The sequence below is a fragment of the Chlamydomonas reinhardtii genome, chromosome 1 (genome assembly GCF_000002595.2).
Source record: "Chlamydomonas reinhardtii strain CC-503 cw92 mt+ chromosome 1, whole genome shotgun sequence".
Classification (NCBI taxonomy): domain Eukaryota; kingdom Viridiplantae; phylum Chlorophyta; class Chlorophyceae; order Chlamydomonadales; family Chlamydomonadaceae; genus Chlamydomonas; species Chlamydomonas reinhardtii.
The window spans coordinates 7,645,122-7,668,745 of record NC_057004.1 but is presented as its reverse complement, the minus strand read 5'-3'; the positions used below and the strand labels follow the sequence as shown (position 1 = coordinate 7,668,745).

At 66.6% G+C, this 23,624-nt stretch overlaps 5 protein-coding genes across 5 annotated transcripts in view; 3 read left to right on the top strand and 2 right to left on the bottom strand.

Annotated features, from left to right (window-relative positions):
• Nucleotides 1-1,532, top strand: part of CHLRE_01g055412v5 (uncharacterized protein) — a 2,508-nt gene extending 976 nt beyond the window's left edge. Inside the window, exons 3-6 of the mRNA XM_043059040.1 lie at nt 259-323; nt 537-635; nt 848-959; nt 1,208-1,532. Of these exons, the coding sequence (XP_042928954.1) occupies nt 259-323; nt 537-635; nt 848-959; nt 1,208-1,384 (453 nt within the window). The 3' untranslated portion in view covers nt 1,385-1,532. The remainder of the gene's footprint in view (nt 1-258; nt 324-536; nt 636-847; nt 960-1,207) is intronic.
• A 112-nt stretch (nt 1,533-1,644) lies between these two features.
• Nucleotides 1,645-10,824, top strand: CHLRE_01g055408v5 (uncharacterized protein). Its single transcript, XM_001700178.2, has 18 exons — nt 1,645-1,831; nt 1,922-1,974; nt 2,088-2,177; nt 3,089-3,172; nt 3,452-3,558; nt 3,957-4,068; nt 4,393-4,575; nt 5,250-5,351; nt 5,542-5,719; nt 6,176-6,290; nt 6,533-6,593; nt 6,845-7,022; nt 7,417-7,474; nt 7,913-8,066; nt 8,353-8,476; nt 8,821-9,027; nt 9,330-9,421; nt 9,656-10,824. Exons 1-18 carry the CDS (start codon nt 1,780-1,782, stop codon nt 9,803-9,805), a joined length of 2,100 nt encoding a protein of 699 aa, XP_001700230.1. The 5' UTR covers nt 1,645-1,779; the 3' UTR covers nt 9,806-10,824.
• An 8-nt stretch (nt 10,825-10,832) lies between these two features.
• CHLRE_01g055404v5 (uncharacterized protein) lies at nt 10,833-12,154 on the bottom strand. The gene is made up of 2 exons (XM_043059039.1): nt 11,853-12,154; nt 10,833-11,697 (listed from the first exon to the last, which is right to left on the bottom strand). The coding sequence occupies exons 1-2, from the start codon at nt 12,010-12,012 to the stop codon at nt 11,132-11,134; spliced, it is 726 nt and encodes a 241-aa protein (XP_042928953.1). The 5' UTR covers nt 12,013-12,154; the 3' UTR covers nt 10,833-11,131.
• Nucleotides 12,155-12,314: 160 nt separating this feature from the next.
• Nucleotides 12,315-16,790, top strand: CHLRE_01g055400v5 (uncharacterized protein). Its single transcript, XM_043059038.1, has 7 exons — nt 12,315-12,477; nt 12,948-13,160; nt 13,339-13,383; nt 13,549-14,070; nt 15,115-15,159; nt 15,357-15,460; nt 15,888-16,790. The coding sequence occupies exons 1-7, from the start codon at nt 12,430-12,432 to the stop codon at nt 15,991-15,993; spliced, it is 1,083 nt and encodes a 360-aa protein (XP_042928952.1). The 5' UTR covers nt 12,315-12,429; the 3' UTR covers nt 15,994-16,790.
• A 422-nt stretch (nt 16,791-17,212) lies between these two features.
• The window catches only part of CHLRE_01g055350v5 (uncharacterized protein), a 9,542-nt gene continuing 3,130 nt past the window's right edge, over nt 17,213-23,624 (bottom strand). The window contains exons 6-8 of the mRNA XM_043059037.1: nt 22,469-23,465; nt 20,942-22,257; nt 17,213-20,764 (exon numbers count right to left, since the gene is read on the bottom strand). Of these exons, the coding sequence (XP_042928951.1) occupies nt 18,373-20,764; nt 20,942-22,257; nt 22,469-23,465 (4,705 nt within the window). The 3' untranslated portion in view covers nt 17,213-18,372. The remainder of the gene's footprint in view (nt 20,765-20,941; nt 22,258-22,468; nt 23,466-23,624) is intronic.

Here is a 23,624-nt window from a genome sequence, read left to right as displayed (position 1 = left end):
GGAGGGGAGGGGAGGGGAGGGGAAGGTAGGGGAGGGGAGGGGAGGGGAGGGGAGGGGAGGGGAGGGGAGGGGAGGGGAGGGGAGGCGATGGTGGCAGGCAGTCAACGCCAAGCCCCAGTCAACCGGGACCCAGAGAGACCTGCGAACTCTCCCCCCTACGCCCGCCGCCACCTCATTGCGTGCCGCGTAACCTGAACATGAAACCCTCCGCCCCTGCTCCTCCCTGTCCGTGCCACCCTACTCCCCCCCCCCCCCAAGGTGGCCTACCTGGTTGGGCTGTTGCCGCGAGCCTACACACTCAGCTCGCTGGACGCATTCCTCAGGTGGGGGGCGGGCTGGTGTGGCCACGACCAAACGCTTTCTGCAGTATGCGCCTGCAACCCGGGCCTCGCGACCCCACCTAGGAGTTAGAAACGCGACCCCACCTCCTCACCCCCCCCCCATAGTAAGCACCTACACCTTCACCCACGCGCATCCCCTTACACCCTCACTCGCCTAACACGCTCACACCCTCACACCCTCTCCCCCCACGCCAGGTACCGCGCCCTCAACATCCAGGCGGGCACGCGGTTCTGCGACTCGGCCTTCGCGGCAGAGGTGGCGGGGGGCCGGCTCAAGGCCAGCAGCCTGGACCGGTGAGGCGGCTTGGGGCGGCATGGCGTGGCGTAGTGTGGGTTGGGGTCGGGCGGGTGAATGTGTTTTGCATTGCATCCGCCCCTGTACGACTTTTCGCGCGACGTCCGAATCCTCCCAGCCACATCTTACTTCTTCTGCGGGCCTTCATCAACCTCCTCCAACTTCATGTCCCAACCCAATCCCCCATCCCCCCCCAAACCCAATACTACAGCTACACGTGTGTGGCGCTGGCGGGTGTGGTGACGGAGTACCTGCAGTACGGCGTGGCGGAGGGCGGGCTGGGCGATGTGCGACAGCTGGACGACATGTTCCGGGCGCTGGGGGTGAGACATGGGGCGGGGGGGAGGAGGGGGAGGGAGGGGTTGGGGAGGTGGGAAGGTGGGAAGGCGGTGTTTTGCGCAGCAGGGTTGGGGCGCTGTGGCATCCTGATTGCCATTTCTTCGAAGCTTGTAGCTTTTGGTACGCTACCTCGCCGCCAGTACGCAAGCATCTGCACAAAACAGCACCTTGAGAATTTCATCACCACAACTGATACACCTTCCCATCCTTTTCCTTCCGCTTCCCGTCACAGTTCACCCAGAAAAAGGCGGACGCGGAGGTTCGGTGGGCGGTGCTCAACACCGCCGAGCTGCTGCGCCGCCACTCCCGGCTGCACGCCGAGCTGGCGGCGGCCATGGGGCGCGGCGCCAGCGTGGGGCAGTGCATCGCGCTGATAGAGGGCCGGCTGGCGGGCTGCGCGGATGTGTAGGGTTCAAGGGAAGGGTTGCGAGGTGTGATGTGGTGAGGAGGGAGGTCAGGAGGGAGGGTGGTGGGGTGCTGAGGGTGGAGGAAGGGCGTGCAACCGTGCCGGCTCCGCGACCCTGACGTAATTGGTCGCATTGTAATGTATTCTGAATGCAGAACACATTGTGCAAAGCGGCGGGCGCGGGGGCGTCGACAGGCTGCGACTGGTGGTTGGGTAATTCCCGAAATTACAAGCCCCGGACATTACTCTCTTGACATTCGACCCGATCTTGACACAAGTGTAGAGACCTTGTCGCTCACACAGTCTCTACCGTCGCGCTCGTTAGAGGCCGCAAAGACCTGACTGCAACACTCGCGACTCCCCGAACTTCTTTCGATATTTGGAGCAGCTCGGCCGCCATGCAAACAAAGTCTTTCAGCCCTCAACAGCAGCAGCGGCGTGGGGTGTGCGGTGAGTTGTTTGGGGCTCGCGCAGGCGTGGAATGTGCAGCGCACGCCGGTTCCGCGCAAGAAAGCGACTGAACCACTTTGCCCTTCGCAGGTAACGCCCACGCCCCTCGCCTGTCGCTTCGCCATGCACCGCGGAGCTCTCGGGTGAGTTCGCTGGAGCGCTAAAAGACGATTCCGTGCGAGCGGCGCGACATTTGGGGCCTGGCGTCGCCAAATTGGGTATTGCCTGACTTCGCGCTATGACGCCCTGCTTGCAGTGCGCGCCCTGCCGCGTTGCCGCGCCCGAGGCGCCCACGACTGTCAGCGCGTCGACGCTGAACACGAGCTTTGTGCAGGACAAGCAACAGGTGAATTCGCGCCTTGTCACTTGAGTGAATAAGGGTTCCCTACTCAGCGGCTGCGACACGGGTAGGCCACTCCGCAGGCCAGCAGTCAGTTTGCCGCCGAGCCCTGTCAGCGTGCTCCGCCGTGCGTGCGTGCGTGCGGCCTCGGGACCAGCGAGAGGCCCCTGTTGACCTGTAGGGGTCGTATCCCCTGGGACTGAATTTGTTGACCCCCTTTGACGCCTCCCCGGCGGCCGCGGGGGACTGCCGGCGTCCGGAGGGGGTTCCGGGGCCCGGGCACGGCGCCAGGCCTGCAGGCCGCGTGGGTGCCGAAACGGAACAACGTGCAGCAGGCGACACAGGGCCGCAAATCATGGCTTGTAACTGAAGGCCGCTCCCAGACACAGGGGCGCAATCGGGGATGCCAGTCCGGGATTTGACATGCTACATCGTCGGCGTCATGGGGGGCAGGACCGCCTTCCTCTGCCCTTCTACCCCGCCTTGCCTGCTGCGTGCCCGCCCGCATGACACGCCGCAACACGACACGCACGAGCACCAGCAACAGCAACAGCTCTCTGACCTGCTCGGGGTACCCGCGAGCACCGGCAACAGCACCTTTTACTCTTTCAAATGAAATGCACAGTACGGCATCCCCACATGTAGCCCCAGTGACCATCATTGCGCTCTGTGCCACTGCGGCAAACGAACCCCGGCCGGAGCTGCCGGAGCAGTGCGACACACCACACCATGCCACCTGCCGCCCCGGGCACGCCTGGAGCAGCCCCAACCCGCACCCCCACCTCACCTACGAGCCTCACTCACCCAGTCCTGCCCTCCTCCGATTGAACTACCCCCGTCTCACCGACGAGCCTCACTCACCCAGTGCCCTCCTCCTCCGCACCTGTACGCCCCTATCACCGCATCAACCTGCGCAGTACGAGGCCCTCTACAAGCGCTCCATTGAGGACCCGGCCGGCTTCTGGGCCGAGATCGCCGAGCAGTTCCACTGGGAGACCAAGGTGGGGGGTGGGGGAGCGGGGCAGGGGGTGGCGAGGGGAGGGGAGGTTGCGGGGCAGGGTAACGGGAGGAAGAAACGGGGGCGATTGCGGGTTGGTGCAGGGAGGTAGGTCCGGATGGCGCAGCTGGCATGCACAGGCCCGAGCAACGCGCTCCCTGCTGTTCTTACTCCCGGTCACTATCGGACAACCCCTGGACACCTGGCCGCTTGGACCCTGTTGCTGACACGTGGTCCACCTCCGTGTGTCCATGTGTGTGTTCCATTGCTTCCGTGTGTGCAGTGGGAGCGCGACCACATGCGCTACAACTTCGACGTGCGGGCCGGCCCCATCTCTGTGGAGTGGTTCCGCGGCGCCACCACCAACATCGCCTACAACTGCCTGGACAGGTGGGGGGCAGGGAGAGGAGGGAGGGGAGGGACAGGAGGCACAGGAGGGACAGGCTGGAGGGAAGGAGGGGAGACGATGTAGGGGAGGAGGGAGAGGGAGAAGAGGCAGATCAGAATCAGGATCGAATGAAGGATGCGGACTAGGTATGCAAGGATATCGAAGGCCAAACACGCATGGCAAAACACCGATGCACCTCATTGGAGGAAGCCCCGGTCTTGTTGAAGCAGAGGGCAGAAGTGAGGGCGGCGGGTGTTGGCCATTCCGGGCGACGCCGTATTTTTGATGCGCCCATGGCCTGAGTTGCGTTGGCGATACCACCCCACCAGCCAACCGTACCTACCGCACCAACCGCACCTCTCTCTCACACACACCCCACGGCACGCGCCCCCCTACACAGGCACGTGCTTGCTGGCCGCGGCGACCAGACGTGCTTCATCTGGGAGGGCAACGACGTGGGCCGCGAGAAGAGCATGACGTACGCCGAGGCGCTGGACGAGGTCTGCAAGCTGGTGCGTGCCGGGTATGGGTGGGAGCAGGGTTGAGTGGGTGGGTTTGGAGCAGGGGCGGGAGGTATCCATGGCCATGAAAGAGGAGTGCACAGAGCACCAGGGATAGCCGCAGGCGAAGGGCGGGGAAGAGGGGCTAGCGAAAAGAGGGGGAGGCGAGAGAGGGCGGTTGCTGCGGCAAGGGCGGCTGGATGCACCACATGGGTATCGCACACCGCGTCTCCCACTGCGCATCCACTACACAGCATCTCCCACACGCACACCCTGCACACACGCGCCCTACATCCAACACACACACGCACACTGCCTCTCCCCCCCTGCCCACAGGCCAACTGGCTGCGGGCTGCGGGCGTGAAGAAGGGCGACGCGGTGGCTGTGTACATGCCCATGCTGCTGGAGCTGCCGCTGGCCATGCTGGCCTGCGCGCGCATCGGCGCCGTGCACTCGGTGGTGTTTGGCGGCTTCAGCGCGGAGAGCCTGGCGCAGCGCATGGAGGACTGCAAGGCCAAGGTGGGGGCGTGACGTGGCGTGGCGTGACGTGGCGTGACGGGGAAGCAAGATAATGCAGTCCGCCCGCCCGAAGGAAGGAATGACGGAGGGGAGCAGGGGGCATTGTGTTGACTGAAAGCGGGATGTGGGAAACGGAAACAAGCGGTGCGTGGGGTGTGTGTGCGGGAGGGCAGGGGGCATTGGGTGCAGTGGGTGAGCGGCGCATGACAGGCAAGGATGGATGCGGCACGGGCCCGGTCCCACATGGCCGCAAAACGGTCCCAACGGGTCCGAAACGGATGGACTGGACGAGGCCGGGGGTTGAGTGCGAGCGTTGTGAAGCTTCGAGGGCGTGTGGGCGGCAAACAGGGAGGAGCCGCGGGGCGGCTGTCCGATGGCAAGGGCGGCTAGACTCGGTCCGTGTAAAAGATTACACCAGGAGCGTGGCCGCAGGGCATCATGCTTGGAAACGCATTTCAAGAGGCAGGCACGGGAACCAGTCACACGCTCCACGAGCTCGGCACTGTCAAACACGCCTAAGTCCTACTGCCTCATCATTCCCGGCACAACCCCGGCAACGACCCATTGTCATTCCCAGTCACGCACACTGCCCCTTCCCCTCCTGCCCCGCTCCGCCCCCCACTTTCGTAAGTAGTCATGAATGTACCCTCCCCCCCCTTCATGGCTGCGTGCAGGTGCTGCTGACGGCCTCGGGCGTGATGCGCGGCCCCAAGTCCATCGACCTGAAGAAGATTGCGGACAAGGCATGCAAGCTGAGCGCCGAGGCCGGACACACGGTGCGTGCTGGGCGCGTGTTGGGTTCATATGTGGTGTGCGTGGGAGCGAAAGGGGTCACATGGGCCCCCCTGCCCTGCCCGGCCATGCCCATGCAAGGCCGCGCCGTTTCCCAACCATGCCGTCGCCTGCCCAACCGGCCCTCTGCCTGTCACTCGCTCAAACCTCTAAAACCTGTGCCCCCGGTCTCAGGTGGAGCACGTGCTGGTGTACGAGAACGACAACGCCGTGCCCGCCGCCGACTGCCCCTTCACGCCCGGCCGCGACCGCTGGTGGCAGTCGGAGGTGGCGGCGCAGCCCACCACCTGCGCGCCGGAGTGGGTGGAGGCGGAGCACCCGCTGTTCCTGCTGTACACCTCGGGGTCCACGGGTGCGTGCATGCGCGTGCGTGCGTGCGTGTTAAGGAAACAGCACATCGAAGCCCGTGTGTGTGTGTACCGTATCTATATTATGTGTCCGCATGTGTGTGTGTGTTGAACACAAAACAAACGGAACAAAGCCGCCAAACACGTGTGCGCATGTGTATGTGCGTGTGTATGTGTGTATGTGTGTGCGTGCGTCCCCGGTCGCGGCTAAGGCACTGGTGCGGTAGGTCTCCGCCGCGGCTGCCGCCACCACTGATGCACCCCCTGTACAGCCCCTCGCCCAGCACCCCAACACCGCCCTCCCCGCCCCAACCCCTTCAAACCGCCCGCCTCTCGTTCTTCCCTTCTCCTCCTGACCAGTGTCATGTAGTCTGCTTGACTCCCCTCGCCCCCTCCCCTCCCCCTGCCCCCCTCCCCCCCCCTCCTCTCCCCTCCCCCTCCCGCCCCCCTCCTGCTCTCAGGCAAGCCCAAGGGCGTGCTGCACAGCACGGGCGGCTACATGGTGTACGCCGCCACCACCATGCGGCACGTGTTCGGGCTGCAGCAGGGCGACGTGTACTGGTGCACAGCCGACTGGTGAGGAGAGCGGAGGAGAGCGGAGGGAGAGGGAGGGAGGAGGGAGGAGGGGGAGAAGGGCGGGGAGGGGGAGGAAGTGGGGAAGTCTACACCTCAGTCTTGCACCCCAAAGTCTCTCACCTGCCCCGCCCCACGCCACGCAACCCCACACAGCACGTTACGCCACGCCCTTCATGCCCTTCCCCCGACCACCACACCCCGGCTGACACCCGCCCCTCCCCGCCCCTCCCCACCCCCCGCAGCGGCTGGATCACCGGCCACTCCTACCTGGCGTACGGCCCCCTGCTCAACGGCACCACACAGGTGCGGTGGTGGTGGTGGTGGTTTGGGAGGGAGGGGGGTTACATTCATGATTAGTTAAGGAAGCAGTGGAGGTGGTTGTGTGTGGAGGGGAGGAGGGTAGAGATTGCCGGGGCGGAGGGTTCGAGGGTGCAGGGGCGGGAGGAGGAGCCGGGGAGATGCGCGGAGCTGCACGCGCCACGCCGGCCCACACACGCCACACGTGCTGACGTACACACGCCACATGCCACGCACGCCACGTGCCACGCGCGCAGATTGTGTTTGAGGGCGTGCCCACGCACCCCACGCCCGCCCGCTGCTGGGAGGTGGTGGCGGCGCACGGCGTGACGCAGTTCTACACGGCGCCCACCGCCATCCGCTCGCTCATGTCGTTTGGCGACCAGTGGGTGTCGCAGTGCGACACCAGCAGCCTCAAGCTGCTGGGCTCCGTGGGTGAGGCAGGGGTGGGAGGCAGGCGGGGAGGGAGGCAGGGGGGAGGGAGCGGCAGGGCGGTCTGTTTCCACACCAGCCCATGGGAAAGCAGAAAAAAGAGGAGAGAAGATCACGGACGGAGCGAGGAAGAGCGAGGAGGAGCCCGTGGAACCAACCGAAAAATTCGAAAAGAGGGAGCGGTAGCGCGTGGGTGTACTCCTGAGACGGCAAGGGGTTAGGTCAAGTTCGACCCGGTCCGACCCCACACTCACCCCGCCTGTCGGCCGGCCACACACACACACACACAGGCGGGCTTCGTTTTGTTGTTTTCTTTTCAACACACACACACACACACACACACACACACACACACACACACACACACACACACACACACACACACACACACACACAGGCGAGCCCATCAACCCCGAGGCCTGGCGCTGGTACCACGAGGTGGTGGGCAAGGGCAAGTGAGTGGCAGTGAGGGGGGGAGGGGGGGAGGGTGGTCGGGCGGGAGGGTGGTCGGGTGGGGGGATGGATGGTGGGGGGAAGTGTGGGGGGGGGCGGCGGTGGAGTGGGTTGTGGGTTGCGTGAGGCCAGCAGGATACGGCATGGGTGCTGGCGGCCGCGGCAACTGGGGGCTGGGGCTGGGGGACGAGCGGGTTTGGGCGAAGCTGACACGGCGTGCGTGTGCGGGTGTGCGTGTGTGCATACGGCGGTGGGCAGCAGCGCCAGTAGCCCTCTTTCCCAGCAGACCCCTTCCATGCTACCCCTCACACCACTCACTCTCAACATCACTGCAACCGCCTTCCCCCCGCCACCTGCCTCCTGGCTTCGCCTTCACTTCGTAAATAACCATAATTGTAACCCACCACCCTCCACACCCGCCCTCCACCCCCGCCCCGCAGGTGCCCCATCGTGGACACCTGGTGGCAGACGGAGACGGGCGGACACATGATCACGCCGCTGCCGGGCGCCTGGCCCGAGAAGCCCGGCAGCGCCACGCTGCCCTTCTTCGGCGTGCGGCCAGTGGTGCTGGACGAGAAGGGCAACGAGTTGCAGGTGCGCGTGGGGTAGGGTAGGGGGCGCGTGTATGAGGGCGTGTGTGTGTGTGTGTGTGTGTGTGTGTGTGTGTGTGTGTGTATAAGGGCGTGGTGTGTATGAAAGGGACTAACACGTGTGCGGGGCCGGCGGCGTGGGCGCCCGTAGTGCATTGTGGGCGCATCACCATAGCCCACTAAACCCACCCACCCCACCCACGCTCTCTGCCTCCCTTGACCGCTCTGCCAACCATCATTCCTGCCTCTCCCCTCAGCAAACACACCCACACACGCACGCACGCACGCAGGGCGAGGCGGAGGGCATCCTGGCCATCTCCCAGCCCTGGCCCTCCACGTTGCGCACCGTGTACGGCGACCACGAGCGCTACCAGTCCAACTACTTCGGCCCCTTCCCCGGCTACTACTTCACCGGTGCGTCGTGTGGTTCACAGGGCGTGTGCGTGTTCAGGGCGTGTGCGTGTGTGTACAGGGCGTGTTGGGTGTATGGGTGCGGGAGGGGGGGCAGGGTACAGGCACAGGGGTACAGGGTGGGGAACAGGGTTGGCGGGCTCGGCGGCTCCTGGCTCCAGGCTCCACGGCGGCTCCAGGCTCCAGGCAGGGGGTGCAACTGGCGTGGCGCGGCGTGGCATTGCACAGCTGATGGATGCCTCGGCTGCCAGGCAACACCACACCCACACCCACACCCACATCCTCCACACCCACCTCCTCCCCTCCTCACCCACTTCACACCCACTGCTCGCCCACTGTTCTCGCAGGCGACGGCTGCCGGCGCGACGCGGACGGCTACTACTGGATCACGGGCCGGGTGGACGACGTGATCAACGTGAGCGGGCACCGCATCGGCACGGCGGAGGTGGAGAGCGCGCTGGTGGCGCACCCCGCCTGCGCGGAGGCGGCGGTGGTGGGCTACGACCACCCCATCAAGGGGCAGGGCATCTACGCCTACGTCACCCTCATGGCTGGTGAGGGCGCAGGGGCTGGGTCGGCTGGGGGCTGCTTCCGCGACTTTGTGTGGGCGTGGATGTCTTGGCGCGGAATAGGGAGGGCGAGCTGAAGGACAGAGGGCCGCCAGCGTGCGTTTTTGTGGGAGGGGGCTGGAGACCGGAGACCTGGTTGAAGGCGCGCGTTCACCGGAGTCACCGTACCGTGCCTCCTCGTGGGTCTGTCCCGCCGCTACGCCAGACAACACCGCCCCACCCACCCAGCGCTCACACACACCTCGCTGCCCCTACCACCACCCGGCCCCCCTCCCTGTCACCCTCAGGCGTCGAGGCGACCAAGGAGCTGAAGAAGGAGCTTGTGGGCAGCGTGCGCTCCATCATCGGCGCCTTCGCCGCGCCCGACGTCATCCACTGGGTGCGTTTGCCGGTGCCGGTTGCCGAGGGGGTTGCTGGTGCAGGGTTGGTGGGGGAGGGTTGCTGGTGATGGGTGCGTTCACACAGCGCCACACACTCGTACTCCTGCCGCTCGCCTCTCTCTCTCTCTCTCACACACACACACACACACATTCACACACGTTCACACAACGTTTTCCTTGTGCTCTTTAACACACACACACACACATACGGGCTCCCGCACCCCCCCACGCAGGCTCCGGGGCTGCCCAAGACGCGCAGCGGCAAGATCATGCGGCGCGTGCTGCGCAAGATCGCGAGCAAGGAGGAGGACCAGCTGGGCGACACCAGCACACTGGCGGACCCGGGCGTGGTGGCCACACTGGTGGAGCTGCGCGGCAAGTAGACAGGGGGGAGCTGAGAGGGGAGCTGAGAGGGGAGGGGGAGGAGCTGTGGGGGGTGGAGGAGGAGCTGTGGGGGGCGGGGGTGAGGCCTGCTGTTGTGGGGCCATGGAGGCCTGGCGGCTGGTGGGTCAGCGGCCTGGAAGGCACCCGGGCGGAGGAGGCATGGGTGCTGCTGGGCTGTGCATGAGAGAGAGCGGCAAACGCGTGGGTAGGGGGGCAGCGCTGTGGGCGGCGCGGGCGGTCTGCGGAGGGGGGGGGGCTAGCGGGTAGGTGTGGGCGTGCGGCAGCAGGCAGAAGAGCCGCTCGTGTCTGCGTCACGTGCAGGCACGGGGGGAGGGGGACACGAGGGGCGGTGACTTTTAGGTGCTGTACCATGACCTCGCACCATGTGGGCTCGGCGCCCCGCACGCCGGCGCGCGGCGGATATAAGACTTGTTGTGTCGGAATTCGACGGAGCACCGCTTTGCGTGATCCAAGTTTTGCAGTTGAGAGCTCCCTAGGTGCTATGGGAGGACTGTAGGCAGCGGCGTGAGTCAGAAGAGAAGAACAGATGCCGGCACCTCCCTGCGTTGACCGAAATGGAGAGCGCGATGGTGCACGCGGTTTTACGTATGCAGGTTGCGCTGCATCGGCTGTTGATTGAATTACTGTGTGCGTGAGCATTTTGTTTGTGTTTGTTTGCTTCGTGCTGTGTTCCCGAGTTGAGGGCACGGCGGTTGGTACGAGGGGCGGATTCGCTGATTAGACATGCATGTTTGTTCACGAGCAGCGGAGCTGCCTCGTGCGCATTGGGCTACGCGCGAAGGCCCCCCTGCATGCGTTGCACGGAGCGGGCGAATGGTGCAAAAGGACGAAGAGTCGAATGCGACATGAGCAAGAAGAAGCAGAGTGTCATTACCGTATGCTGACCAGGCAGGTGTGTGAGGCAGGAGGGCAGTCAGGCATAGATGGTGCGTGGAGCTGGTGGGTGGGAGCACTGAGCTTGCGCCCCATAGTACAGCTTTAAGAGAGTGCAAAAGTATGGGCGCGGCGTCCCTCTTGGTGCAGTCATGTCACACCGCAAACCAGTCGGCTTGCGGGGCCTGCCAGCGCCGCCGCCACCCAAGACTGCGACCTGGACCTCGCCAACCTGCCTAAACCCTGTCCCATCGCGTACCCAAGACTGCGGTCTGCGGGTCAGCGTCAGGCCCTATGCCCGATGCCTCCCAGCCGTGCCCTGTGCCTGTATCCCGCCGCTGCGTCCTCAGCATTGCTGACCACCCGCACGTGCAGGCACGCCATCCTCCTCCGCCCCGCCCCCTCCGTCCCCTCCTGCGGTGTGCTGCCGCTTACTGACGACCGCCACGCCACCCGCGCCCCCGCCCCCGCCCCCGCTCTGCGCTCTCACCACCGCGCCCCGCCTCACTCACGTCACCACCACCACCACCACCACCACCACCACCACCGCCCCTGCCCCGCCCACCACCGCGGTGGCGGTGGCGGCCGCCCCTGCCTCGACCACCGCCTGCCTCCTCCGGTCCCTGAGCGCCACCGCCCGCCTCCAGTCCGGCAGCTGCCCACTGACCTAGGGCGGCGCCGTCTGCAGCATGTGATGCGTCGGCGGCGTGAGGCGGCCACTGGCGCTGCTGCTGCTGCTGCGGCGGCGGCGGCGGCTGCAATCTCCGCGGCCTTGACGCCGCGTGCGTGTCGCCACCACCGTAGCCTTCTCCATTTCCTGTCTGTGGCACGGGCTCATGAGCTTCATCTGGGGAATGCCACCGCTGATGCTGCTGCGGTCCGCCTCTGCTTTGCGTCTGCCGCCCCCTGCCGCCCCGGCCGCCACTGCGCGCCGTCCCCCTACTGCCGCCGTCGGCGCCCCGCCTGCTGTATTCGGCGTTTGAGGAAGTCGAGGCGACTGCGGCGAAATGCATGATGACAAGGCGGTGGATAGCCCATTAGTACGTGCTGCATGGGGACACACACAAACAGCAACCGTATACACGCCCCTGCGTGCCACTTCTCTGCGACCCTACCCCCGCCCCATATGCGGCCCCGGTCCAACCAACCCACCTGCCGGGGCTTCCTGGCCCCACACCCGCGGGGGCGCATCCTTCAGCTGCTGCCAGGGGTCCACGGAGAAGGAAGGCTTGTAGTAGCGCTGCGCGTCCTCGGCCACAGCGGGGCCGGCCTCTGGTGCTGCGCTGGGGCCCTTGCGACTGCCTGCACGCATCTCTGACCGCGCGACTGCCCGCGACGACCGAGCTACATGGAGCTCAAGATGACGTAAGTTTGGGTTGGATGGCGCTAACGGGCTCGAGAGCGGTGTGTTCGACACCAAGTGCATGTCGGAGCAAACTTCAATGGCGAGCGAGTTTCATATGACAATTTAACCTGTATGTATAGGGGTACAACGGTGTTTGATGCTGGTTGCGAGTGCCAACCGCAACGGGGTGGAATTCCAGCGGGCGACAATGCAGGCCCGATGCAGTTTGTCAGGCCAGCACTTGTCACTTTGTCTTAGACAACGTGACACGACAGGAATTCGTTGCCTCGCACCGCCTTCTGAGCCGGGTCTGCCAGTCTCGCGGTGCCGCAAGCAATAAGCACCGACTCACATTTCGCTGGTTTATATTAGTCCTTAGCAAAAATGGCCAAGGACAAGCGCAAGAACGAGGTGGCTGTGGAGAACGCCGCGGTGAGTACGCGAAGAGCAGGCCATTGGCGCGGCGGCCGACGGCGCCATGCAGCCCAAACCCCACCCCTGGGCATTCCCAGTGGTCCTTAGGGGCGCTCTGTGTGATATATACATGTGTGTCTTGTTTCGGTAGTCTGGCACTTTTCGACGTGCCCTTTGGGCTGGGCGAACCTTCCCGACGTGCCCCTTCATCACCGGGGAACAGCAGCAGCTGCGGCGCAGCGATAGCCTGACGGGGGCGCTTCAGGGGTACATAGAACACTTAGCAAACTCTTTGCATAGGACAACGCGCTGAGCGAAGCACTTGTTGCAACACCCGGGCGCTGCCGCCGACCGTGTTACCCGCAAGGTGCCCAGTTCGACACTGGCAGCTCCACCGGCGCAACGCAGCTCTCAGAAGTGCCCACTACACACCCATCAAACAGCTCAAACTAACATTTTGACGCTCCCTGGATTGCGTTAACCTGCAGGCGGAGGAGGGCAAGAAGTCGAAGAAGGACAAGAAGGAGAAGAAGGCCAAGGCGGAGGAAGTGGCGGAGCCGGCGCCCGTCGTGGAGGAGCCCGCGAGCGGCAAGAAGGATAAGAAGAAGAAGGAGAAGAAGGAGAAGAAGGAGGAGGAGGTGAAGGAGGAGGCTGCGCCGGTGTCTGAGAAGAAGAAGGACAAGAAGAAGAAGGACAAGAAGGTGCGCGGCTGGCGGGTGCGGTCGCGCCAGGCCCTGGGGAGCGGGCGGGAGCCATCTAGAGAGCCGCGGGACAAGGGGGGAAGGCCGAGGCAAGCAGGCGCCTCTACCGCGCACCCGTCGGCAACCTTCCAATGCTGCACGGCACATGTGTCAATCTCAAAACGCGCTTTGCATGCAGGAGGAGGCCAAGGAGGAGGGGGAGGAGGCGCCCAAGTCGGACAAGGTGGGGGCGGCGAGGCGTGGCGTGGGGGCGCATGGGGGCGCGTGGCAGCGAGGGGACATACGGGGTCCAGCCAACGTAACGAGGGGACAATCGTACCGTGAGAGCGCCGGAGCCACGCCATGATAGCTGGCTGAGTCCACCGCGCTGCCGGTCCGATCCTTGCAGAAGGACAAGAAGAAGGACAAGAAGGCGAAGCGCGCGGAGGCGGAGGAGGAGGCGCCGGAGGAGGCGCCCGCGGCCAAGCGGCCAAAGCAGGAGGAGGCCCCTGCGGAGGAGGGCGGGAAGAAGAAGGACAAGAAGGGCAAGAAGAAGGAGGCGGAGGCGGAGCCCCAGCAGGAGGAGGAGGCGAAGCCGGAGGCCAACGGCAGCGCTAAAAAGGATAAGAAGGACAAGAAGGCCGCCAAGAAGGCCAAGGAGGAGGAGGAGGCTGCAGCAAAGAAGAAGGCGGCGGAGGAGGAAGCTGCCAAGAAGGCGGCGGAAGCTAAGAAGAAGGCGGAGGATTCGGACGACGAGAGCTCGGACTCGGATTCGGATTCCGACTCGGACGCGGACGAGAAGGTGACCAGCAAGAAGGGCGGAGACAAGAAGGAGCAGAAGAAGGAGGAGGAGGAGAAGGAGGAGGAGGAGAAGGAGGAGGATAAGTCGCCTGCGCCAGGCACGCGGGAGGGCAGCCAGGAGCCGGGCAAGGTGCGGGTGTGGGCAGTGTCGTTGGGCTGGGGTATGGGCAAGGAAATGCGGGAAGGATCAGAAATGGGGATCGGGTGAAGGGGTTCAGGTTTCAGGGTTTGAGAGGAAGGGCAAGCAGGCGAGGGCGGCGACTGCGCTGCCCTGCCTGCACGTGTGGTTGCGATGGGGCCGGGCGGCTCTGGTCGGGTCCGAGGGGGAGGAGCAGCAGCATGTGACAGCAGCACACCGCGCACAGCACGCAGCACCCCGATGCCGCGACACCGCAGCCGGGCAGGCAGTCGGGTCGGTCGCCTGGTTCTCACCTTTGGACTCGCCACACGGCTTCCTGACAGCTGTTTGCGGAACCTGCCGGGGTCCTCCGGGTGGTGCCTGGCTGGCAGGACCCCACGGCCCGCCCGGGTCCCCCAGTAGCGATGCCGCCAATGACGAGGCCGGGGGCGGCGCCAAGGCGGCGGCCGGGGGCAGCGGTTGCGAGGCGGGTGGCCCCGATGGCGCAAAGCCAAAGGAGAAGAGGGTAGGGGCGGGAGTTGAGGGGTTGCGGCCGACCGGTGCCGCGCCCAATGCGGGGCCCACGTGGGCAGACAGGCCGCCGCGCAGGCGGCAGCGGCGGCGGCAGCGGCGGCAGCGGCGGCAGCGGCGGCAGCGGCGGCAGCGGCGGCAGGGGTGGCGGCGGGGGCGGCGGCGGCGGCGGGGGCGGCGGCGGCGGCGGGGGCGGCGGGGGCGGCGGCGGCGGCGGGGGAGGACACCGACGGCCGTCGTTGTGCGGCGGGTGTGGGGTGGGGTTGGAGGAACGTGTTCTGGGGCAACGCCGTGGCTGTGTGGGCGGTGCGGGCGGTGGGATCCCCCCCCTGCACCGACGCGACCTCAGCCTCACCTCGGCACAGTGCTCACAGGGCACCTCACAGGGCGCCTCACAGGGCGCCTTGGCCCCTCACCCCCTCATCCAGCTATTGCTACTGCCCGCGCCTGTCGCGTCCGTGTCGCGCGGCCTCAAGCCCCTTCGCCTCCTGCCCTCACCCCCTCCCGCCCCCTTTACCCCTGCAGGTGGGCACCGCCGGCAAGGCCTTCCAGCGCGTGAAGGCCGAGGAGGTGAGGCGGCGGCGGCGGAAGCGGGGTCCGGTGGGGAGATGGCCGTGGCGTGGCAGTCAGGCGGGGGCAGGCGCGCAGGTGGCGGGGCTGTGCGAGAGGGAGAAGGGTGGAGGAGCCCGGCCCCTCTGGTTTCCCCCGTGCCGCCACCCACCATCCGACCCGCTCGTGTGCTGCTGCTGCTGCTGCTGCTGCCGCAGTGGCTGGGCAAGAAGGGCGCCATTGACAACCGCTACGAGGCCACGTTCGGGCAGGCGGGCTGGGGTTACAAGGCGCAGCAGGTGCTGGGCGCAGTGCGCGGCAAGTGAGTGCAAGCGGAGGCGGCGGGGGCGGGGCGGTAGCGGGAGGCGGGGAGGTGGAGGGGGGCTTGGGGCGGATGGGGGGAGACAGCGTGGGGAGGCGGGCAGTGGGGGTCTGAGGCGTGTGGCGTGTGGCGTGAGCGGGGGAGGGAGGAGGTGTGCATGGGGGTTAACGTTGAACCAATCCCGTAAGGAGGTGTGCATGGAGGGAGGAGGCCAGTGGGGAGACACCGAGGGTGTGCTGGGTAAAGAAATGAGGTGAGACTGCTAGGGAGCGGTGGGAAAGGGCTTGAATACGAAAAAGAGGGGGTTGCGGCTGACCAACCACGCACTCTGCCACATGCGGCAATCTTCTGGCCCTCCTGCCCTGACCCCCCCCCCCCGGCCTATGCCCTGACCCCCCCCCCCCGGCCTATGCCCCCACCCGCACAGGGACTTCCGCCACGAGAAGACCAAGAAGAAGCGCGGCTCTTACCGCGGCGGCAACATCGACCCGCACGCCACCTTCAGCACCAAGTTTGAGAGCGACGACGAGTAGAGAGACAGAGAGAGCAGGGCGGCTGGCGAGCGGCACTCCAGAGGGGGAAGAGGGAGGGACAGGGACAGGTAGGTAGAAGGGGAAGGCCGAGGATGGGAAAGGAGTAACGGTAGAGAGGCAGTTGTTTGGCAGCTCTGGGAGGGGGCGTACAGGGTACAGGCGGGATGGCTGCTTTGTGGCAGTGGAGGTGGCCAGCAGCGTTGGCGACAGCGACGGCTTGGTGGTGAGACGCCACTGGAGCAGCGGCTGGCGTGGTGGGAAGGACGCGGGGCACTGGGCTTGGCTCTTGGAGCGGGCTGAACACACCTTCGCGCAGGGCGATTGCTTCTGTGGGCTGTGGGCTGGGCCGAGATCAGCTGAGTGTTGAAGTGATTAGGTCAGGAGCTCGTAGAGGGAAATGAGTGTGGCGAGAAGAGAAACGTGCATGTGCAAGGGGTGCTGCGCACTGCGCACGGGGTGGTGGTTGCGGCGGCGTCGGTGGCTGTGCTGTGCTACAAGAGCTGCTGCGGATGCCTTAGTGCAGTGCTTTGGGACTGTGCCTTGGTTGTTAGGGTGAATAGTTGGTGACAGGTGAGGGCCAGGGACAGGCAGCTGTAACTCCGAGCGAGTCTGCAAACCAAGGCGGGCAGGCGTGTGGGGTTGGACCATGCATGATGAATCCATGATTCGTGAGCGAGCTGCGTTTGGGAGGGCGTGCCTTGGCCTCTTTGAGGTGTTACTGGAGATCTGGAGGGAGCAGCACTGCGCACTGGGCGCAGTGGCTTCCGTGTTGCCGCGCCCCCGAGCGACGGACGCCCCAACCACTGAGTCAGGCCCCAGCCAGCAGGCCGCAACGACGGATGCCCTGCGCTGCAGTGCAAGGCACGGCATCCAACAGACACGGCCCCGCCCCCACGCCCCCCATCCCATGCTGTTGCCCCCCTGCACAACGTTTTTTCCAACGTACTGCACTTTTCCAGCGCGGGAGGCGCGGCACACACCGTGACACCGGCCCCGATGGACGCCCGGGCGCAGCGGACCGGTCGTCTGTGCCAGGCTGTGCAACAACAGATTAACAACTTGTATGCGACGAAGCGAGCAAGCAAGTCTCCGCGCTTTGAGCTCTTGCGTCTTGCAACGTCTGTGAGCCCCCCACTGAGCCCCCCCCTGCCTGCAGCCACGTTCGCGGCGCCGCCTGCTGCCGCCGGCCGCTCCCTGCTGCCCCCCCTCCCTACAAGATTGGTTCAGAGTTAACCCCCCAACAACACCTCATTCGCCGCCGGGCTCCAGCCTCCGCACTACTCCCTGGCAGCCTTGTGTGCGGGCCTCATCCCGCCTCCGCCCTCCAACGCTTCCACAGCTGCTCCCCAACAATTGTGCAACGTGGCCTTCGCCCTGCCTCCCTCCAGCCCTCAACACCCCCACCCACCATCGCCACCTGCCTCACCGTTACCGTTGACCTGCACCCATCCATACCCAGCGCTGCATAGCTGCGCTCCCCACCTCAACCCTGCCTCCGCGCTTTCCCCCCGCGTTGCTCCGCGTCCTTCAGCGCCTGTCGCTCTCATGCCGTCCTGCTGTAATCTGGCGCAATCCCACTACGTGTCTTCTGCACAGCAACTCTTCGGCGCATCTCTTCCTTCACACGAGGCGGCAGCAACCCTGCCGGCACGGGGCCCATGCGCGGGGCCCATGCCACGCAAGCGTAACATAGCCGCCAGCCGCACACACTTCACCGAACACGGCAACCACGGATCCATCATACCATTCATATAACACTGATAGACCTGGGTGTAACATTCTGGGCATTAGAACCAGACTTGGTCGATTCGCCTCACGCATCTCATTAAAGAACCAAAACTGTAGACGGGGAACCAGAAACCATGTGCAACCCGCCGCCCAGACACAATACGGTACTACAGAGAAGTGCTTTCTGCGTTGAAAACAACTGTCTCCGAGATCAACGCCATGAAATCAGCAACCGGAATCAATATCTCCATTCCTTCATGCCATGCGTCGTCCCCACGCCGGCCGACTGATACCTCAGGCTGCAGCACGCGTGCGCGCCACTGCTGCGCGCTCTCGTACAAATACCAATACCGCACCGTCACCCCAAACGAGGCAGTAACGCACTGCCTCAGGGCCCACGAGCAATAAACAACTTCTGGAAGAGTGTTCCGTGAGGGTGACAGCGATGCTCATGCCTCACGGGCCACCGCGTGTCTTACAATACAAATGCTCGTCGACTACTGAATGGCGAAATGATTATGGATCGGCGTAGCTTTCAACATGCGCGGCGGTCCCATGTGTTCAGCAGAATAGCCGAAGCATTCTGGTCTCTCCACCTAGCGGTGTAGCCGAAGCATCCTGGTAGGTAAGGTGCACATACGGCTGCGTCGCTTAGCCATAGCCGCCGGATTCCGCCCAGGCCCACACGCGAGCGGTCGCTGCCGCCAGCGCCAACGCAGTCGCCGCCGCCGTACACACGAGACCCCGCAGTGTGTCGACGCCACCGCCACCCCCGCCTCCGCCTCTGCCTCCCCTCGCGCCCCGCCGCCGTAGCCATTCCTGAGTTGCCATGCCCACAGCCGCCCGCGCCCCCACAACCGCCGCCGCCACCGCCGCCGCGAGGACCGCCGCGCCCGCCGCCACCAGTGCTACAGCCGCCACCGCCGCTGCCATGTGGTGCAGCAGCCACAGCAGCGCTACAGCCAGGAGCAGGCTGCGCTCCAGGGAGCCAACAGGCGGCAGGCGCGTGTGAGAGAGCAGCACGAGCGCCAGCGGCCGCGAAGCGGCGGCGGCAACACCGCCAGGGGTGGCGGCGGCGCCGCCTGCCAATGCCGCGGCAGCGGCGGCGGGTGGCACGCGCACGCGCAGGCGGCGGCCGCCGCTGCTGGTAGTGTCTGCAGTGCCAGGAGCCCGCGACTCCGGAAGCGGCGGCGGCGCCGGCTGAACATCCATGGGGCTGCGGCGGCCGCGAGTGCGGTCACCGCCGCGGCCACGACGGGAGCCAGTAGCAGCTCCTATAGCCCTGCCCGTCGCCGCCGCCGCCAGTGCCGCAAGGCGCGCCGCGTCGTCGTCTGCCGCCTGGCGCAGCAGCAGCAGCCGCAGCAGGCGCACGCCCTCATCTCCCTCGATTGAATCTGTGTTGGCTGCGTCGCCCTCCTCCTCTCCGCCACCGTCACCATCGCCCTCGCGCGCACCTCCATCATCACCGCTGCTGCTGCCGCTGCCATTGCTGCCGCCGCTGCTTCCCTCAAGGCTGCTGTCATCATCATCTGCAACCCCTGCGCCCGCAGCAGCGCCAGCACCCGCGCCACCACCCGCGCCACCTTTCGCGCCGGCGCGCGCGTCTTGCCCATTCCTGGCGCAGCTAGGCAGCAGCAGCAGGGCGCCATCGCAGTCCGGTCCTGACGGCGGCGACACCGGCGCTGCGAGAGCCACCGGCGGCGAGGGCAGCGAGGTGGCGAGGCAGGGGACAGCAGCCGGCAGCGGCAGCTGCAGCGTCATGCTGTCAGACGCAGCAGGCAAGGCGCTACTGCCGCCGCTGCCAAGACTGCAGCTGCGGGCCTTGCAGCTGCTGCCCGAGCCGCTACTGCCCGAGCCGCTGCTACTGCCGCTGCCGGCGCTGCTGCCGCCGGTGCCGCCCAGCTCCGGCGCGTCGCAGCTCCGTGACTCGTGCATCAGCGAGGACACGGAGTCACTGCAGCACCCGCCGCCGCCGCCGCCGCCGTCACCGCCATGATCCGGCGGTGGCTCATCGGTCGCTGCATCCGCCACGCAGCCGCCGTCAAGCGGGGGCGTATGTGGCGCCTCCTGCTGCGTCTGCTGCTGCAGTTGCTGCTGTTCATCATCCTGCTGCCACTTTGGTGGCGGTTGCTGCTCCTGCGGCTCGTCAGAGCTGCTGCTACTGCCGTCGCCGCCACCATTGCGGTGGCTGTATCGGCGCCAGCCGCTGCAGGACAAGGCTCCATCAGGGCCGAGCTCCGAGCCGGCCGCCGCCGCAGCCGCCGCCGCCGCCGCAGCCGCCGCCGCCGCCGCCGTCACCAGCCCACTGACGTCCGCCGCCACCGCGCCCACCTGGAGCCCGGTGCCACTGCACTGGTCCAGGAAGCCGAGCACCGACTCGGCCAGTGGCTGTAGCATTGCCAGCATTGCCGCGTCCACAGCCTGACTGCTACTACCGTCCGTTGCGTCGTTGCAGTTGTTGCTGCTACTGCCGCCGTGATGGAACAGCAGGTGCAGGGTGCCGCTGGTTTCGCTGCCGGCCGCCGCAGCGGCATCTGGCGCCGCCACAGGAGCAGCAGCACCCGCTGTAGCACCACCTACGGCGGGTGTAGCAGGCGGGTCGGTGGCAATGAGGCTGTAGCAGATGGACAGCAAGTTGCCCAGGTCCACGGCGAAGGGGAGCCAGTGCTCCTGGAAGGCAGCTGCGCGGCAGCTACTGCCGCCGCCACAGACATCGCCGCCAATGATGCCGTCACCATCGATGCCAGCAGCAGCAGCACTAGCTGGCACGTCGCCATCATCTTCGTCCGCCACCACCGCCGCGGCCTCTAGCTCGCAAGCCATGCTGTCGAACAGGCCACACAGCTGCTCCGCGGCGGCGCCGGAGGGGAGCACCAGCAGCGGCAGTGTGGCCAGCGGCCGGTGCTGCTGCTGGTGCTGCTGCTGGTGCTGCTGCTGGTGGTGGCGGTGGTGCTGCAGATGTCGGGTCGGCTCCAGCAGCGGCGGCGGCGGCAGCAGGTGCAGGTGCATTAGGCCGGGGCGTGTGGGTGCCGGCACACGCAGCCTGTGCAACAGCATGGGGGCCAGACAAGAGGGTGCGGGGTTGGGTAGGGAATTACGGATGGAGAGACGGAAGTGTAAAGTTTGATCAAGGACTGCGGCGATTCATGAGAGCGAGGCGCCGCGACGCACATTGGGAAGGACTGGGCGCAAGGACGCCACGCTTGACGTGCGCACGCACCTGACGACGCAGCTCGCAGCCGCCGTGTGGGCCGCTGCACGGGAGTCATCTGCAGCACCCGCACCTCCACGGCGCGGCGCGGCCGCGGCGAAAGGCACCCCCGCTGCCGCCGCCACCACCACCACCTCATCCGCCGCCACCTCGCCGCCACAGCCCACCGCCACCACCCGCACCCGCATGCGGCCCTCCGCGCCGCCACCCACACCGCCGCCGCCGCCACCGCCGCCGACGGCAGTGCCTTCGGCACCCCTAGCGCCCGTCGCGGCCGTCGGCTCCACCCCCCAGCCACCCTCGCCCTCGCGCCCGCCCTCGGCGTCTGCCTCCAGCTCCAGCTCCAGCTCCAACTCCACGGCTGATGAGTCGCCCTCGCCCTTACCCTCGCCTGGACTGCTGCTGACAGCCGCCACGGCAATGGCGGGGCGGCGGAGGCGCCAGCCTGAAAGCCTGACAGCACCATCCCCACCGCCGCCGCCGCCGCCGTCGCCGTCGCTGCGTCCGGCATCAACGCGGGCGCCGCACACATCACAGCCGCACGCCGCAATATAATGCTCCTGCCCCGGACCCTCCACGTTGCCCGCACCATGCGGGCCCAGGCCCAGGGCTGTAGCAGCAGCAGAGCCCAGCGGGCCCGACAGCAGGCTGTAGCAGTCCTCGGCGGCCCCGCTGCTGCTGGCGCCGCCACAGTTGCTACTGCCATGCTGTGGCACCGCCGCCGCCGCCGCCGCCAGGTCCTCCATGCTATCCACCTCTAGGTGGTAGCAGCGCAGTGGCGGCAGCGGCTGTAGCTGTAGCTGCGGCTGTGCCGGTGGCTGTAGCTGCTGCTTTCCCTGCTGCTGCTGCTGCTGCTGCTGCTGCTGCTGCTGCGGGTGGCTGCGCAGGGTGGTGATGACACTCAGCAAGTGCACGCAGCCCGGCACCACCACACTGCGGGCGACCGTACCACTGATCGCGCCGCCAGCAGCGCTGCTACTGCCGGTGGAACTGATGCTACTGCCGACCTGAAGAGCGTGGCTGTCCGCAACCATCCCCTGCCCCCAAATGCAAGCTGTCTCCGAGGGGTTGTTGTGGAGGCGGCTGATTATCGCCGCCCGGCCGCCCGCTGGGTGCGTCAGCACTGTGGCCCCCGCCCTCGCCGGCTGCAACTCCGATAGATTTGATGGCAGCAGCAGTGGGGCTGTATCTGCGGGCGCTACGGTTGCGGCTGCTGCTGCTACAGCCGCTGCCGCGGCTGCACCCTGCAGCGCGGAGTGGTAGGTGCCGAGCAGGCGGCTGGCGGCGGCGGGGAAGGAGGCGCCGGCCGCCTCGTGGCTGCGGACCTGCGGAACAGAGAGGTGTGTTGAGTGTATATGGTATGTGTTGGTGTGTTGTGGTGTGGGTGGGTGGGGCGGGACGTGAATGATATGTACGGGGGACCGGCGGCGTACAGCAGGGCGGGACAGTGCGTGCAGTAGGGGCTGGTGAGTGCGACCAGCATGTGGCGGCAGTGTGGCAGTGTGGCTGCTGCGCCGCGGCCCCGCCCGCCCGCACCTTGACGGACACGAAGTGCGACTGCGTCAGGGCTTGGTAGGTCGGCAGCCGCGGCAGGGGCCGTGCGAGTGGCCGTGGGGTTGCTGCTGCCACCGGCCGCAGCAGCAGGCTGCTGCTACCCGGCGCCGCCGCCGCCGCCGCCGCCGGCTGCACCGAGCGCACTACAACTGAAGCTGCTGACGCTGCGGAGGCAGTCACGGCAGTAGCAGTAGCAGTAGCAGAAGTGGGGGTGGCGGCGGCGGCCGTGGGTCGGGGCCGGGCGTACAGGGTCCCACACAGCACTGCACCGCCGCACCGGCTGCTGCTGCTGCTGCTGCCGGCAGCGGCGGTGCTACTGCCGCCCGGGGCCGGGGTAGCAGCAGGGGAGTGCGGGGGCTGGGGTGCGGCGGGAAGGCACGGCGGGCCGGCAGCAGCAGCAGCAGCAGCAGCAGCAGCAGCAGCACGAGGCGCCGCAGCCGCAGTGACACCGTTGACGCTGCGCGCCGGCTCCTCCAACGCCGCCGCTGCCGCCGCCGCGACCACGGCCGGCTGCTCTGGCTGCTCCTCCTTCGCCTGCCCCGCCTTCAGCTCCTCCCGCTCGCGCGGCTGGCGTGCTTCCCGTGGCTGTTGTGGCTGTGAAGGCTGCGGCTGCTGCTGCTGCTGCTGCCGCGCCGCCGGCTCCATCGGCGCTGCCACAGGCGGGGGTTGCAGCGGCTGAAGCCGCAGGTGCCCGGGCTGCTGCTGCTTGGCCGCCGAGCTGTAGCTACTGCTACTGCCGCTGCTGTTGCCACTGCCTTTCAGACTGCAGCTGCTTTTGCCACCCACGGCCGTAGGCGCATTGCCGCTACTGCCGCTGCCGCTGTTGCTGCCGACCGCAATGTCCCGCGGGGTGCACCGGCGCGCCGGCGACGTCCCAAGTAGGGGTGAGGCGCCACTGCTGCTGCGGCTGGCGGGGCTGCTGGCGCCGCGGCGGCCAGTGGTGGGAGCCGCAAATGCTTGGGCGCGGGTCAGGGCTTGCCTGCGTCGGCATTTTGGGTGCACAATTCAGGAGGTGCGAGGTCGGTGCGGTCAACTGATTCTTTGGCTTTGCAGTCGCTGCCATGATCGAACGCGCTTGCCCTTCCCCCGCCCCACACATAGCCTTTCCCTCCCCCCCTAAAGCCCTTCCCCCCCCCCC

Excerpts from the sequence above, each read along its gene's own strand:
- CHLRE_01g055408v5 (XM_001700178.2), top strand. The coding sequence starts at position 1,780 with ATGCAAACAAAGTCTTTCAGCCCTCAACAGCAGCAGCGGCGTGGGGTG. Across the intron at positions 1,975-2,087 it reads ATGCACCGCGGAGCTCTCGG|TGCGCGCCCTGCCGCGTTGC; the intron begins GTGAGTTCGCTG and ends CCCTGCTTGCAG. Across the intron at positions 2,178-3,088 it reads TTGTGCAGGACAAGCAACAG|TACGAGGCCCTCTACAAGCG; the intron begins GTGAATTCGCGC and ends CAACCTGCGCAG.
- CHLRE_01g055400v5 (XM_043059038.1), top strand. The coding sequence starts at position 12,430 with ATGGCCAAGGACAAGCGCAAGAACGAGGTGGCTGTGGAGAACGCCGCG. Across the intron at positions 14,071-15,114 it reads GCAGCCAGGAGCCGGGCAAG|GTGGGCACCGCCGGCAAGGC; the intron begins GTGCGGGTGTGG and ends TTACCCCTGCAG. Across the intron at positions 15,461-15,887 it reads CTGGGCGCAGTGCGCGGCAA|GGACTTCCGCCACGAGAAGA; the intron begins GTGAGTGCAAGC and ends CCACCCGCACAG.
- CHLRE_01g055404v5 (XM_043059039.1), bottom strand. The coding sequence starts at position 12,012 with ATGCGTGCAGGCAGTCGCAAGGGCCCCAGCGCAGCACCAGAGGCCGGC. Across the intron at positions 11,698-11,852 it reads GGGCCAGGAAGCCCCGGCAG|TCGCCTCGACTTCCTCAAAC; the intron begins GTGGGTTGGTTG and ends ATTTCGCCGCAG.